The 16,455-nt window shown below is 55.9% G+C and overlaps 2 protein-coding genes across 2 annotated transcripts; both read right to left on the bottom strand.

The window, feature by feature from the left end:
- Positions 1-412: 412 nt before the first annotated feature.
- PCYT2 (phosphate cytidylyltransferase 2, ethanolamine) lies at positions 413-10,937 on the bottom strand. Its single transcript, XM_064396012.1, has 13 exons — positions 10,797-10,937; positions 10,242-10,330; positions 9,319-9,480; positions 7,524-7,590; positions 6,962-7,046; positions 5,907-5,951; positions 4,531-4,669; positions 3,856-3,938; positions 3,597-3,674; positions 2,931-2,996; positions 2,640-2,705; positions 2,147-2,235; positions 413-1,526 (listed from the first exon to the last, which is right to left on the bottom strand). Exons 1-13 carry the CDS (start codon positions 10,883-10,885, stop codon positions 1,436-1,438), a joined length of 1,149 nt encoding a protein of 382 aa, XP_064252082.1. The 5' UTR covers positions 10,886-10,937; the 3' UTR covers positions 413-1,435.
- SIRT7 (sirtuin 7) lies at positions 10,925-14,862 on the bottom strand. The gene is made up of 10 exons (XM_064396011.1): positions 14,693-14,862; positions 14,480-14,617; positions 13,936-14,040; positions 12,992-13,062; positions 12,819-12,891; positions 12,278-12,376; positions 11,780-12,016; positions 11,456-11,536; positions 11,219-11,325; positions 10,925-11,135 (listed from the first exon to the last, which is right to left on the bottom strand). The coding sequence occupies exons 1-10, from the start codon at positions 14,786-14,788 to the stop codon at positions 10,925-10,927; spliced, it is 1,218 nt and encodes a 405-aa protein (XP_064252081.1). The 5' UTR covers positions 14,789-14,862.
- Positions 14,863-16,455: the final 1,593 nt, after the last annotated feature.

Here is a 16,455-nt window from a genome sequence, read left to right as displayed (position 1 = left end):
TGTGCTGCAGGGGACCTGGCACAGCCTCTGCCCAGCAGGACACGGACTGGGGGCACACAGGACAAGGGGTGGCAGCTGGCCCTGGCAGAGGCACCCTGGGACAGTACCCAGGATTGTCACCCCCAGAGGTGCTCCAGAACACAGCAGCCAGCCTGGCCCACGTGGCTGCCGTGCTCATTAGGAGAGAGCCCAAGGAGTCCCCCCAGTGCCCGTGGCTGCAGCTGTGGCACGCGTGGACCTGCCCTGCTGTGCCAGCCAGAGCCCAGGAGGGGCCAGCAGGTGTGTGGTGGCTGCCATGGAGCTGCAGGGATGCAGTGTGAGTGTGGTGCTCCCTCTCAGTGCACTGGGCTGCAGCACGTGGGCCCTCTGCCCCCCTTCTGCTAGCTGGGCTCCAGCCCCAAAAAGACCAATGCACAGCTCTTGAACATTTTATTAATGATCAGCAACAAAAGTTTACAAGAGAGAGGACACCAGACAGAGCCTGGAAGGACCATCTGGCACAGTGCAGTGAGCTGCTCAGGATACCCACCACAGTATCCTGGAATGTAAGAGGGAAAAGGGGCTCACAGCTCAGGACCCATTCTCCCAGCCCTGCACTCCCCTCAGCCATCAGCATGTCAGCCATCAGAAAACAACCCCAAACCTTCACCTGGCCAGGTCCCAGGCTCAGGTAACCCACTGGGCACAAGGTAGGCTCTGAGCATGGTCCATCGGGTCCTGCTGCCTTGCAGATGGGAGAGCTTTGGGAAAAGGCCCCAGGATCCCTGTGCCTTGTGTGGGGAAACACCTGGACACAGCAGCACCTGCCCCTTCAGCAGCTGCCACCTGCAGCCTGGCACTGGGGCAGCAAAGGATCTGCCTTTACCCAGCTCAGCCCACAGTGGCTCTGGCTGTGGGCAGGGGCAGGAGCTGAGAAGAGGCAGCACAGTGAACCCAGAGCCCAGCACCACCTCTGGCAGCCAGCCCCTGCAGGAGGAACCACAGGAGCCCTGTCCTGTCCCCGAGGCTGCTCTGCCTGTCCAGCACCCACACACTGCCCAGGGGCTGCTCTGCAAGACAGAGCCTGCTCAGGGCAGCCAGGGCAGGGCAAGGGGCACGGGCAGCTCCTCCACTGCCCTCCCACTGAGAGCCAGAAATGGCAGAAGGTAAAAGCACATCAACATGTTAAAACATTAGTTATAATTAAAACCTTTTTGTTTTGTCAAATCTCCTCCTGGGAAAAGGGACAAGGACTGATTAACGGAGATCAAACTAGGCAACGGAACCCCAGCTCGTTATGTCTGCATAATTAGTGCAGGAGCAGCTAGGACAGCAGAGGGTAGGACGGCACATCCTGCGTGCCAGCAGCGCTGCCCCTCTTCAGGGCTCCTTTCCTGAAGAGCAGTTGCTCTGCCAGAGGGTGAAGTTGCAGCACTCTGTGGCTCACCCATCCCCACTAGTGCTTCTCCTCCTCCAGCCTCCTCATGGCCTCCAGCACAGCCAGCTCTTTTGCTTCTTTCTTCTGGTTGCGAGCTTCAAACTCCAGCCTGCAAATACCACACAATGCCCTAAGATTCTCATTCACACATGATGCTTGTAGACAAAACACCTGGAGCAGGGGAGCATCGCCTTCTATGCTGCTCAGTTCTGAGAGCACTTCAGAAACCCCCAGAGTCTCTCCCAGAGCTTCCCATGGCTGTTGCCAGCATTCTGCAGTCCTGGACTCCCACACTGGTCACAACTTCTGTCTCCCTCTGTGGAAGAAGCTGCTATTCCATTCTTGGGCTGTCCTGGGTGTTGTAACACCAAAATCTTATTTATCACTGATGTGAGCCAAGGTGCTGAAAGTGAAGGACTCAGGCCTAAAAGGCCAAAGCTCTGAAAGAAGCCAACATGCTCTTTCACCCAGGATACAGCAAAGGAAATTTATCATTAAAGGAGGAAAACCAATAAATGTGCCGTGCAGCATGTTCTGACACAGCAGAGTTCAGCTGTTCCCTTCCCTGTACAGATTGGTACAATCACATCTACAGCCTGCCCAAGCCATGAAGGAGGAAGCCAAGTTTGCTGACTCAGATAACACCTTCTCTCCCTGTCTGGCCTCATCCATCAGTCCCCAGACACTCTGGATGGAACAGTACGTGACAGAACCAGAGACAAATCCAACCTGTTCTTGATGATTCTTTGCACAATTAGATCTGTGGTGAGATTGCTGCCACTGTCCACCAGCTGGAAAATGCCACGTTGCTTCGGTTCCTGCAAACAGACACAGACAGGGCTGTGCAAACACACGGGGCCTGGGTGTGCAGCTGAGCTGTGCAGGGTGACAGGCAGGATGCAGTGATCTCCTCGGAGGCACAACAAACACCCCCTGAAAGCAAAGCTCCACGTACACAGGACCTGCCCAGGACAGAGAGCAAAGCACACAGGATTTCTCAGTCTGCCATGAAGGCATCAGAAACTGGCAGAGCAAAACAGTGCTTGGGAGAGTGGAGCTGCTGGGAAAGATTTACTGACTGCTGCACGTAGCTGCCCTCAGGGGTGGATGAAAAGCTGCATCTCCTGCCAAAGCCTCCTCTGCAATACACCACCTCAGTCCAGGAACACAACCAGAGCCAGGTTCTGTCTATCAAATGGTGACAAAGCCACTGGCACTTTACCTCATATGGATCAGAACCGTCCTTGTCTGGCACCACCTCAGTCATCCCATGACAAACAAGTGCTACCTGAAGGAGGACACAAAAGTCACCGACAACATCCAAAAGATAACAGGGACATTTCCTGCCACTACTCCCACTGAGCACAGCCAGGAGACCAGCACAGCCACCCTCCTGCACCAGCAAGGCAGTCCCAGTCTGAGCAGGACACTCCCTGCTTGCAACCCTGTGCTGTCCTGCACCACTTTGGCTCCCCACACACATCTCCACATCCATCCATGTGTAAGGACTCACCCTGAAGTGATCCAACAGATCAGCAGTGACAGCATAGGGAGCTCCAATCACCACCTCTGAGACATACTAAAAAAGGAACCAGGCAGAGTCCAGATTTGAAAAAAAACCCCATCAAACAAAACCCCAAAATCCAATCCCAAGCCAGAAAGCAGCTGCTTCTTAAAGAGACCTGAGCAGGTCACCTGGCTATAGAGTCAGAAGTTCAAACAAGGGAACAGAGAAGTGGGTTCAGCAGCAACTGATTGTCACACAACAGCTTTCTGTTCCTCCATAGAATGTCCTTTCTGTGCCTACAGAGCAAATCCAAAAGTTAATTGCTCCAGGCACACATTTCTGGGGCTCCCCATAATTTTGTCCCAGGCATTTTCTCCCCTGCTGCAGGGACCAGAGTTTTCTGGTGGCACATGTCTGAGCCACACAGGTCCCTACGTGGCATCTGGCCCTGTCACTGCCAGCAGTGCATGGGTCACCAGCTTGGATCAGCCAGGATGGCACAAGAGCCCAGCAGAGCCTCCCAAGGGTTCATCAGCACCTCTGGCAGCCTCAAGTGATTCATCCTGTCTGTCTTCTCAGGGCACACCAAGGAACTCCTGCAAGGTCACTGAACACAAGTGAACACCAGCAGGCTCTGGGCAATTCTGGAAGAGTGCAGAGACACCAACTCACCCTGCAGGCCAGGACACTGAGGGTTCTCTCGTGGATGTTCATGATGGGATAGTTCTTCCCTTTGTAGCGATTCACCTCCTACAGCAAAGCACCAGGCACAGTCAGAAGGGAGACAGAGCAACTCCTTTCCCTCCTGCTCCCTCCCAAAATGACATTCCTGCACTGGTCAATACATCCCTGTCCTGTCTCAGGGAGCACAGCCTGCCTGTTCAGAGAACAGGCCCAAGCTGCTCTGCCTTGGGACAGATTCTACACGGACCTGATCAAAATGCAGCCCAGCAATGATGTAGGGTTTCTCTGCCAACTGGTGAACCTTCTCCAGGAAATCCACATGACCAACATCTGCAGATCTGTTTCAGGAATTGAAACTCACATGGAAAAGAGAGGGAGGAAGACAGAAACAGAGTCACTAAAAAATGACAGTGGGGGACAGGAATCCCTAGGATTTTATTCTTGCACTACTTATTGCCTATTTGCAAGAACAGCTGCTGCCTCCCTCCTCAGGTTCCACTGATTCTGGGCAAAAGTCAGTGACTTTTTCAGCTCCACCTTACATGGACTCAGCTTTGCCTCTATCCAGAATTTCTACTTGTTCCAGATATTCTGGCACAAAGCCTCAAAGCCTGCCCCAGGAACAGCGTGTCACCTCCAGAAACTGTGGCAGCCAGTCCTCACCATAATCGTTAAGAGTGTTGAGAGTATCCATCTGCCTCCCTGAAATCCAACAGCCACAGATTGCTCCACAGAGGAGCTATAGCTTCTTTCTCAGCATCCTGTGACTAAAAAACTGCCAGGAAGAACTCGCTCCTGACTCCTCCTTCACATGCAGATACAGAAAAGAAAAAATAAAATGAGGCAAACATGCAGTCTGGTGCCTGCCAGCATGAGAACATCAAACAAAGACCACTGTGCAGCCAAAGAGAACCAAGGATACGGAACAGGTCGAAGGCTCCAGCCACATAGATGATGGTGTCCCCCGGCTGCGGCTCCTTCCCCGACGCAAACTGGATGATCTTCTGGGATGTCTGCAGGAACTGCGAGACGCCAGTCCAGGGACTGTGACCTTTGGGCCCCTGTGGAAACACACACCAGACATGGCTTCTTTTCAGGCTCTGGGAGGAGGTTTGGACAACGCAGAGCACAGTGTTGGCCAATCTGCTCGTCTGAATTTGCTGGCAACTGGAACAACTCCCAGCACCTTGGACTTTCTACATTCCTGGCATCGAGTGTTTAGATAATTTTGCAAAGCCCTTTATGCCCTGTCCAAATCATCACCTCAGCAGACAGCTCAGGAGATGCCAAGAGGAAAGCTCAGGAAGGAGGAAGACAACAGGGCAGGTTTGAATTTCCATGAGAAGCAACACGTGCTCAGGAGACAACACGCAGCCAACCTACGCTCTGCCAAGCCTCAGGGCACCTGCCTGGCCCCTCAGCTCTGAGGAGAGAGCTCGGTCTCCACCACATGGGAGCTGTGCAAACAGCCACCAAGTCACCTGCTCTGCCACCCAAAGCTGCTCCACGGGACTTGGCAGGACACAGACACTGCAGCTGAGGCCAGAGCAGGCTCTGCAAAGGGCAGCACGCAGACAGCTCAGCTGTCAGGGTCACGTAGGGTCCCTGATCCATTCTACCCATGCCCCAGAAAACAGCCGTGCTAGAGCAACATGCCCCAAAACACCTACTCAAAACCCCCCAAATAGTGGGGAACTAAGGAAGATTCTGACAGGTCAGCAAATCCCCTGTGAGTAAAAAAGACTTGCTCAAGCTGCTGGTGCAGCTCATTAAGTAGGGACAATCCAGCTCCCAAGGAAATAAACAGGGCTGGCTCTTTAGGAGTATTGAGAGCCTGGAGCTGGCAACTGGAACACCGAGAGGGCTGCACTGCCCTCGAGCTCTGCACCAGTGTGGCCATGCAGCTGCTGTGTCCACACCTCCCAAACCTAACACAACACCTGCAACACAACACCAGCACTGGGAGGAGCATCCTCAGAGGCTGTCCCCAGGCTGGAACCATGGGCACTTGGGAAGTGGCAGGAAGGAATTTACAAGCAAGGAAGGAGCCCAGCACAGCAGGCTCAGAGGGGACAGCAGCCCTGTGGTCCCACTGAAGGACACCTCGTGCACTGCCCTGTGCCACACCTGCCCCTCACACCCTCTGCAGGCGCTGCCATATGGGGACAGCAGACTTTCACTGAGACATTACTGCTACACGTGGGAGGACAAACAAGCCTGCAACAGGCCAGAAAGCACACTGGAAATCTTTCTCAGGCAGGACAACAACCAGACGTCCACGACCAGAACTCACATTACCTTCCCAAAGTTGTCAGTGTGCTTCCGATAGTCTAGGTCCTCATCCTGAAGGGAGATAAAGAGTCAAAATGTTTAAGCACTTGCACAGCTCATCCGACCAAGACATGCTTGTGTGTGGGAAGTGCTGGGAAGGCTAGACTCAAAATGCACACCAGGGATCCAGGGCACTGAATGCTGACAAACTGGTTAATACCTAAACCAGAGTCCTGTCCCAGCATGAGTCAGAGGAAATGTGTCCTTATCTGATCCCAGCTTGGCACTGCCAGCAAAGGTGGTTCTTGCCCAACTTGCAGCCCCAAGAGTGCTGCACAGCTGCATCCTCCCTCAGCCCAGCAAGCCCCTGACAGGACAGCATCCCTTCTCCTGCCAAAGACCCTCACAAGAGGCAGGCTTAGGTATCTGCAGCAGCCAGCAGCACCGGGCAGATCTCGGTGTCAACTCGTGTGCTACAGCTAAGCCAATTTAACAGCTCAGCACACCAAAACATGTCCCTCAATTTGCCTGTGGGTCACTTGTTTCTGCAGTTATCCAGGTGATTCTATTCACAGATTACTTCATTACTCAGTAAACTCAACTCATTACCTGACATAAAACCACTGACTTTACTTTTCCCTGGTTAGGTTAGCTCCCAACCAGAGAGTGAGCTGAGGAGACTCAAGAAAGGTCTGATTAGACTCAAGACAACAGAAGGCAGAAGCATGAAGCTCAGTAGGAAGGCAGAGGAATTTCTAACTCTGGCAGCACCTGGCTGACAGATCAATGTGCCTGCACTGTGTTATTTCACCTTGGGAGAAGTCATGGGCTTGCCTGCAGCTCCCCTAACATTCCCAAGGCCCACACTGATCATGAGGCATCAGAGTCTGTCCCATCACTCTGTGATCTCAGACACGTTGAAGCAAACATGAGCAGGCTATTTTGCTGCCACTGCCCGTTCTCCAAGCACCTGGGAGCCAGGCCCAGGAGCTCTGCTCCTCTGCTCTGCCCCGTCTGGGGAGCAGAGGGGAAGAGCTGTGCATGCCCTGTACTCCACCTCCCACCAAAGCCCTCTGACTCACTATGTTGCTGTGGTGAGCCTTAGTCATGAGCAGCATGCGGCCAACAAGATCAGTGGTGGACACGCCTTGAGTGCGTTTGCATTCCCTGCGGGAGACAAGCAAAGGATGAAGCAGAAGCCACAGGAGCCAGAAGGCTCTGTCTTCCCACCATTGCCACGGGGACCCCTGTGACACCTGATAAATGCAAACCAGGGGCTGTCCTAAGGAAGCCTTCCTTCTCAAGAACAGCATTTTTTTGCTGAGCCTCTGCATCATCCTCACGTCGCGGCAACTGCTCGTGTGAACGCTTCCCTCACTCAGGCTTCCCACCAGAGCCAGCTCTCAGTGAGGCTTTAAAACCAGACCAAGCCTCTGCCAGGAACCAGATAACCCCACTGGGCAGGAATGTCTGCCCCACTTCCCTGAAGCCAAAATGCTGGGAGCAGCTGAAGCTCTGACACACATACAGCCAAATTCAGGCATGACCTGAAGAGTGGTATGTTCCATCTGACTTCCCTTCAAAGCACAAAGTCCCAGGAACTCTGCCCAAAACAAGATAAACAGGTAAGCAGCAAGAGGTTACCTGTATCGCCCTGCTGTCTTTACTTCCTCATAGGTGTCCTTGCCATCGATAGTTAAGGTGATGTCATCTGCAGAGAGAGAAAAGCCTCAGAACTGTACCCAAGCTCTCCTGCACAAAAGCAGCAGTTGTGCAGGTCCCACACACCTACAACTCTGCAATCCAAATCCCTGTGCACGCATAGGGGACATGTCCTGTGCCACACAAAGATGTCAGGGGTTTTTAAGACTACTGTGTCTGTGGAGACAAGGATATTCCTGGACCTGAACACCATTACCCATCTGGTGCACTGCTGGGTGCCCTGCAGCAGCAGGCACAGCTGATTGATTATTGTCTGAATGACAATAAACAAGCACTATCTGTATCAATGCTCAAAATGAGCCTTTTAGCTCTTCTGGGACTGGTTTTAACCCTTGGCTCATGTTACAAGTTTTCAATCAATGGAATGTTCTTCCTCTCAATGACTGCACTCCCACAGTGACATCCAGGACCCTTCTACTGAGGCCATTCTGGTTCATCTCTGGCACATGGCTCCCAACTCCCTCTGCAGAAACACCTCTCATACTTTTGGGGATGGTACAAAGGCTTCCAAAGCAAAAGCTAAGCTGGTTTCCCTTTGCCAAAAGAGTCAGAGGGCAGCCCATGAGTGTGCCTGCAGAGTGGGGTGCCTCAGTCCTGCTCAGTTCTCCTAAAACCCCACAGCCTCCCCTCAGAGCACAGGCACAGGAGGGCACACACTGCCTGGCATGCCAGCAGAGGCACAAACAGGGCTGCTGTCACCACCTCAGGTAAGCTCAGCTATTTCCAAATTCAGCTTTTGCACAAACACAGCCTGGCGAAACTGCCGGTGCAGGGGTGTTGCTCAGGAGAGCACGAAACGATTGCGACAGGTCAGCAGGTGGCAGAGGGGACAAATGCAAGCAGCTGGAGCAGGGGCCACGAGCACTCCCCTGCTGTCATCACCCCTCACCACACCCTGTAAGTGATCACGTACACCAAACACACTCAAAGAAGTTAATGAGGAATTTGATAACCACTCCATCCACGTGAAAAAAGAATATTTATCTTCTAAAGATTAAGGATTTATTTACGTTTTGTGAAATACTTGGCTTATCAACAGCAGGTGGCTGGGATCAGATGAGAGATACACGAAATGAGTGCAAAGACTACTCCTGGTCAAAGTAACAAAATTGCTTCAGAGGGGCAGGGAAGAAGGGCTGAGGCTTAATAAGCATTGGCAGCTGCCCAGGAAGGGACAGAGTCCCAGAGCAAGAACATTTCCTCAGAACACTGGTTCTCTTTAGCAACTGTACACCAAAAAGTGTTCACACTAAGAACTAGGTCTCTGGCCACACAGTCAGCTGAGCCACTGAACAGCTTATCAGCTGGATAAAGAGAGGAGCTTTTCAGATCTAACCTTGTCCCAGGATAAGTAGAAATAAGCATGGTTGTATTTCTGCATGCTTTCCTTTTCAATAGTGTTTTTCACACTTAAGTTTTGTAAATGGCTTTGCACAAATTTCTGCTGGTGCTAAGGGCAACCTTGGGATAATTTTAAATGACACATTTCACCTTTGTAAGTTCAAACCAAAGGCCCTGTCCACTCTCGAGATTTTGAGCACACTGATGTTTCTCCAGCCCATGCAACCAGAAGCAGCTGTGCTGCCCAGTGCAGGTGCTGAGAAGGCAGAGCTCTGTCCCCCTGACCCTGCAGCCCCCAGGACGCTGCTGGTTTTCAGCAGGGCACCTGCAGCACACAGCCCATGTTAGCACAGCCACTGCCCCAAACACCACTCACCCCCATGCACGCAGAAGTCGCAGCTGTACTTGTCCAGGGTTTCCAGCGTGGTGACGTAAGGAGCTCCAGGAGCAATCTCATCCACCCACTTGATGGCCTGCACCATTTTGTACCTCTCCTCCTGTGTGAAGACGGGGGGACCCTTGTGCTTGGCAATCTCCTCTGGGGGAGAAACGAAATTCCAGTTAGAAGCACGTCCTGCAGCTACAGTGGCTCTCAGTCACTGTTCCACTCCTTCCATGGGCAGGTGAACTTCACTGCAGGCTTATCCTCAGATTTGGATCAGTCCGTGGTAGCAAAGGAAGCCCCAGATGGATCAGGAAATATTTTGATTCAGTTGCATTTCTTAAACATTTAACAAGAGCCCTATAATTCACTCAGAGGGCAAAAGGTCTCAGTGCTTCCTTGTACCCAGATAGTTCTTCCTGAGGGGATGAGCTGGGCCTCCCCCTAGGAAAAAATTCCCTCTTAAACAGTAACTTCATACTACATCTGGTTCATACTGGAAATTCTGTATCCATAAACTCATTTAAAATACATCTTCACATGACAGAATTTGTTTCTGGCACTTAACTTCCAGATGGCCTTGAAATGAGTTTTCTCCACAAGGTAACTTGTTTTGAAATCTAAGTTCTGCACCTCTTACCAGCAAAAGCAGACTGATTTTCAGCTGTTTCACATAGCACAGAACACAGATTAACCCTCGGAGCCTGCAAGGTCTGACCCACCTAATCCTCAGTCCAAAAATGTGACAGGGGTAACTCCACTCCCAGAGAAGGGATGTCTTTCTCTTGGAGGCTACTGATCCTGGAGCAGATGCAGGATGAAGCCTGATCCTATCAGGAACTCTTGGTTCTCATGGGGCTAATGCTGCCGGGCAGTTTGAGGGGCTGCACGAGATGAATCCAGGTAAAGGCTCTTACCATCCGTGTGGACCCCAACGATCAGGTAATCGCCCATGGCCCGCGCCTGGCGCAGCTGGTTCGAGTGGCCATAGTGCACCATGTCATAGCTGCAAAGAGAAGGGCCGGTCAGCCCGGGCACACCGGCACGCTCCGGTGCAAGCTGCGGGCTCTGCCCCAGCTTTGGGGCTGAAGGTCTCTGCTGCCGGGCAGGGCTGTGCCGGTGCGGCCCGGCCCCAGGCCCGCAGCAGCGCTCCCTCCAGCGCGGCGAGCCGGCCCTGCTGCTGCAGCGGCCGGTCCCTGCCCGGCAGGTGCTGGCTGTAGCCCGGAGGAACGGACCGGCCCCAGGAACGGCGCCCGTTAAGCGGCCGAGGGCGCTCCCGGCCCCGGAGCGGTCTGTGGCCAGCTCCGCCCGCCGCCGCTCGCCCGGCGCCGGAGGCGGCTCAGCGCGGAGAGCGCCGCGGGCCCGGGCCCGTTCCGCCGCGGTGACAGAGGAGGCGGAGGCACCAGCGTAGCCAACACGGTTTATTTCTGCGGCGCCACGACATCGCCCGGCCCCGCGCCCGCCCCACTCACCATCCATCGCACCAGACGCGCACGGGCCGGTGGCCGCCGCCGCCGCCCGCCGCGGCTCCGCCGCCGCCCGCCGCCCCGTTGCGCAGCATGGCCGCGCTGTCACCGGCGCCGCCCGCCCCGCCCCGCGCTCAGCGGCTCTTCCTGCGCCGGGCGCCCTTGGCGCAGCCGCGGCCGAGCCACCCCCCGGGCCGCCCGACAGCCGCCTCCGCCCGCTCCCGGGGCTGCTCCTGCTCCCGGGGCTCCTCCCGCTCCCGGGGCGGCGCCACGGGTTTCCGCGAGTGCGTGCCCTCCTCCCCGGGGCGCAGCGGCTCGGCCAGCGCGAAGATGGGGTCCCGCGCCCTGCGGAAGGAAGGAGAGGGCGGCGGTGGGCGCTGCAGGCGGCCCCGGGCCGGGGCTCCCCCGCACGCGGCCCCGCCGCTCACCGGTCGTAGCGCGGGATTTGCAGCCCCAGCTCCGCCATCAGCAGCCGCATCACGTCGTCGCAGCGGCCGTGCAGCTTCAGGGCGGCCAGATCGTCCTTCGGGGTCCACTGCGAGGAGAGCAGAGCCGGCTGCAGGCGGCTCCCCGCGGCGGCAGCGGGGGCTCCTGCCCCGGGCCCCGCACATCCACGGCCCCTTGGCTCACACCTGGCCAGCCCAGCGCCGGGGGCTTTATCTCACCTGCAGGTTCACAATATACAGCTTGGGCCGGCGTGTGGGGGGCTTGCTCATGCACCAGAGCCGCGGGTATTTTTTCAAAACCTGCCACAAAGCACAGAGGATCAGCACAGCCACAGGCACACGCAGCCGTGAACCGTATCAGCGAGAGGAAAAGGAATGTATTACCAGGAGGGGAAAGAGGGAGGAAGAGAGACTATCACAGATGTTGGGCGAATCCTGACACCAGAGTTTACAGTTGTCTGTTTGGGAGGAGACTGCTCAGCACCAAGGTGTATCACCAAGAGGGAATGCTGCTAACAATCTTCACCGAGTCTCTAAAGTTACCTTTAAACTGGAACCCAGACAAAGAATCACATCTGCTTTGCTTGCAGCTTCTGTTGCTGCTTCCCAGTTCAGGGGCTGTCTCAATGTCCCCTTCTCCCCAAAGTGGACGATTGTATCTCTCAACTGTGCCCCACACTTGTGGCACATCCTGCCCGTGTGATGCCTGTGCAGGGCTGTGCGCTCTGTCACATCAAACACTCGCACATACTCTCGGTTGGGGGTGCAGGAAGTGCAGACCTGGAGCAGGACAAAAGCAGAAACCCCATCACATTGTCAGCATCCCACCCACTAGAAGCCAGGAGCAAACCTCTTCTCTTGGAAGAAAAGCATTTCTGTGGACAAGTTGTAGACAGAAGCATCAGGGATCAGATGCTAACTTGGAAAACCTCAAGGTTTTTTTGAAAACCAGCTCCTTCTGAGCTAGTGGCAGATCAAGAGTTTACATTCTCTTTTTGTGAGGCCACTTAACATGGACTTCTTCCTGCTCTGGCCACTCACCTCTATGTACATGTTCCCGTGCAGCTCAGATATTGCAGCTCGGGGTAAGCCGCTCCGCAGGTGCAGCCCATCACAGTTCTGAGACACCACGTGCTGCACCTTGAAGGGAACAAAGCACTCAGCTCCTGGAAACACACAGGGATCCCTCCAGGCAGGGGATGGCCATGTCCCAAATGCACCAACAGCCTCTAATCAGAGCAGGACCCGCAGGGGAAGAGCATGGTGAGCAGACCTTTGTGAAAGCTAAATGGAAACCTCCTCCTGCTCAACAGAACATTTCTAGGGCTGGCTGATTTGTGACCAGCTCCCCAGACAAGCCTCACCAGGTACAAATACAACATGTTAAAGAAAAGGCACCAGGGGAAAACCTGCCAGAGCTGGAGCCTGCAGCTGACTGAGGAAGGCTTGGACACATTTTCCTACATGGATATGCAGCCACTTGAGCCAAAAACATAGTCAGACAATATTCTCTGACTATTCCCTGCTGGCTTATCATTCTTAGGCAGAGGAACGTGAGTAAGGGGAGGTAAAAATATCTCACCAGGTTGTGCTTGTGCAGGCAGGCAATGCTCATATGAGTGAGCGTGGGCTCTGCCTCACTCAGGTCTGCAGCCCTGACAAGAAGCAAGGGGAAAAAAAAAAAAAAGTTGGAATTGCCATTAACCTCTTCCAGTATCAGCTTTCTGTCACAGAGTTCAGAATTTGGCTCCTCACCTGACACTCCTGCCCTTCTGCAGCAGTGTCCAAATGCCATTGGGGCCTCTGTAGTCTGGGATCGAAGCCGCCTGTCACCAGGAGAGAAAACCAGGCCTGATGGGGCAGGGTTGTCACAGCCCTTGCGCACAAACACAGCCAACCCAGGCCCACCCAGGACAGCCAGACACCTCCAGCCATCGCTGCTTTTCATTCACTCCAAGTTTTCCAGCATAGCTGTTCCCTAAACACAGGGAAAGCTCCTCCTCTGTTTTCTCTCGCTCTTCTACATTTCAGCTCCCATTTTCTCTTCTAGTGTTAGCTTTCTTCAATTTTATGATTATGGAATCCCTCCAGAACTCTTTCTCATCCTTGTACTTCCCATTTTGCTACACAGAACTCCATTCTTGAGCCTTTTCTTATTTTCCCTAGACTCTGGTTCTGGCACCTCACACTCAGCATCTCTAGCAAAAATACAGGTGACATGAGCTCCCAGCCCCCTGCCCTGAGTCATGCTCCATTTCAGCAGAGAATGGAGTGGCAGAGCTCACACAAAGGTGGCAGATGGCACATTAGAAGAGGTAGAACCAGACTGCTGCTTTGCCCCAGGCTACTGCAATAAAACAATTCTCAAACTGCAGTTTATAAATTCCAATGATCCCCAGCTGTCTCTGCATGTCAGATAAGACATACAACATTCCTGAGCTAACTGGCTTGAGGTTTTACACCAAGTCATGGAAGAGACTCGAGTGAAGCAAGAGCAGAGTCCTCCTGCTCAGGCTGTGCCTCCTGCACGGCCGGAGGCGATGCGGCCACAGGCAGCAGGAATGACCCGGGGTGCAGCCTGAACTGCCAGCCGCAGGAGCCGTGCAGTGTGCCAGGCTCACACGCGTCTGTGCTCGCTGCAGAGGCAGGCGGCAGCCTGGCCAAGGCAGCCCTGCAGGGCCAGCTGTGCCCCAACGCACCGTGCTGATCCCGGCGCCCGTGTAGATGACGAGGTGCCTGGCGCCGCGCACGGCCGCTGCCAGCTCGGCCACCTTCCTCGCCAGCTCCTCTGGCTCATCACACACCTGCAAAACACACCTCGGGTTCGTGCGGGCCATGGCACCGAGCCACAGAGAGCAGCATCTCCTGATGGGCTTGGGCCAACCAGGAGAAGCAACGCAAACACAACATCAACAGCGATTTCCAAATGAAAAGGACGTGGGCATTGTTAATGGGAGGATCACGGCAAAAAGCTTCCCGGAGGCCGGAAGCTGCTGACCCACCCTCTCGGTTGAGCTGCCCGCACAGCCACACGCGCCTGGAGCGCGGCTGGCCGGCGACAATCACCGGGCAGGGCCCGGAGCGCAGACGCGTCCCCGGAACTGGGGCACAGCGGCTGTTCACCTGCTGCGCCTGCAGAGCTCGGCAGCAGCCAGCCCTGCGGCCTCCCCCGCGCCTCTCCGCGGCCGCTCCCCGCCATCCCCGGCGCGGCTTCCCCGCTCCCGCCGCGCCCCCGCCGCCCACCTCCTCCTGCCGCCGCCGCAGCCGCTCGCGCCGCTTGCGGCGCCTCTCCAGCTCCCTGACGATGTCCTCGCTCTCACTCAGCACCTGGCACTCCTCGGGGCTCCGCTCCGCCGGCGGCTTCCTCCAGATGCGGGACACCTGCCCGGTGCACACGCGTGGTCAGAGCGGCCCGCCGCGGCGAGGTGGAACGGGTCGGGCCGCGTCGTACCGTACCTGTCTCCGGCGGTCCCGCAGCTCCTCCTGCTGCAGGATCTCGGCGCGCGCCGCCGCTTTCCGCTCGGAGCGGCTCAGGCTGCCGCCCGCCGCCATCGCCCCGGAACCGCCGCGCCCCCGCCGCCACCGGGCTCGGCTCCGCCGCTTCCGCCTTCCGGCCAGAGCGCGCGCGCCGCTTCCGGCACCGCCCCCCGCGCGGCAGCGCCCCCTGGCGGCGGGCGGACCCCAAGGACGCGCAGGCGCGGCTGTGGAAGCGGTTTATTGTCGCGTACATAGGCGGCGGACACTGTACAGAATAAATAACGGCAATAACTTAGCAATAAATACCGCCTGCACCGAGCCCGGAGCCCTCTGGGTGACCCTTCTGTCCGCCAGCCCCGGCTCCGGCCGGGAGCGACTGTACACAATTCACAAGATACACAAATCCCGGGCGGGCTGGCGCGGGACCCCTGCCCGGGGCCGGGAACGGCACCAGGAACAGGAGAAAGGGAGCACGACACCCTTCACAGCAGAAAACCAAACGGACGAGCACCTCAGGAACAAGAATTGTCACACTCCAGAACACTATACACGAGAGCAGCCGGGCGGCGGCCCCGGCGCGGGGGGCCTGGCACGGGCACGGCCGGCAGGACAAGCACCCCCGAGCCGGACGGGGACACTGCGGAAACACCACTCGGTCCTACACTGCACTGAGAACAAAACCACACCACAGGCAAGCGGCACTCGGGGAGCGTGGCCTCGCCGCAGAGCTCGTTCAGCGCAGTGGCCCTGCGTGACACGGCCGCCCTTCCCCAGGGCGCGCTCGCTGCACTCACGGGCCGCGGCGAGCGCAGCCGGCTCCGAGCACGGAGCAAGGACGGCGGGGCCTTCGTCACGGCTGCCAGCCCTGCTTGTGACCCAGGACACAGCAGCGCGGCTGCCACCGGCAGGGACCCGACACTCCTGCCACCGAGCACCACAAAATGCAAGTTCTCCGTGGCTGCAGGGGTGCCCATCGTTGCCTGCTGTGTTGACGGGGCTCTCCTCACACCAGAGGCTCCAGCTGTGGAACCAAGATCCTAACCAGCTCCATACACACCTTGCCTGCTCCACTGGCCCAGATCAGGACTCAGCTGTGTTCCAAGGGCTCTGGCTGGTTCAATCTCAGCCTGAGTCTAAGCAGGACAAGGTTGGGAATGACACCCCAGGACAACTGGACACCTCTGGGTTCCGTAAAATCACTTCTTCCAGTCACCACACAACCAGCTGGAAGACCAGAGCCTGCTGGGTGCTGTGCAGTGTGTGGCCTGTCTAGGGGATGGCTGTAAGTGCCACATCAGACACTTCAGAGAAGACAAGAGCAAGTCCAGGGCCAGAAGGGGGAAGTCTGGAGACAATGTTCTATCCTGCTCCTCGTTTGGGATGCTTTCCAAGTAAACTTCCCAAAGAACTCCCTATTAATCAGAGCAAAGCTGATCTCCTGCAGCAGGAATCCCCATCAGCTACCTGCTCCTCTCCTGCCACACTGCAGCTTTTCTCAGGCTGACCTGCTCCTCTGCTCAGGGGACAGCAGCATCACTTCAGCAGTGAGAAACATCCCCAAAACCTACCCAGGACAGCCATACCTCGCCACAAGACTGCTTCACTCGTGTTATCCCAATCTCCCCCCTCCCTCAGATCTTCAGTAACCAGGAGATCACATGGGCTTCCCCCTCATGTCCTGCTTCTCTAAAACTCAGTAAATCAGCTCAAATCTTTGGGAAGGGGAGAGGGGAGTCAAAGTG

This window comes from Passer domesticus, chromosome 20 (assembly GCF_036417665.1).
Source record: "Passer domesticus isolate bPasDom1 chromosome 20, bPasDom1.hap1, whole genome shotgun sequence".
NCBI lineage: Eukaryota > Metazoa > Chordata > Aves > Passeriformes > Passeridae > Passer > Passer domesticus.
This window is presented reverse-complemented; position numbering and strand designations above follow the sequence as displayed.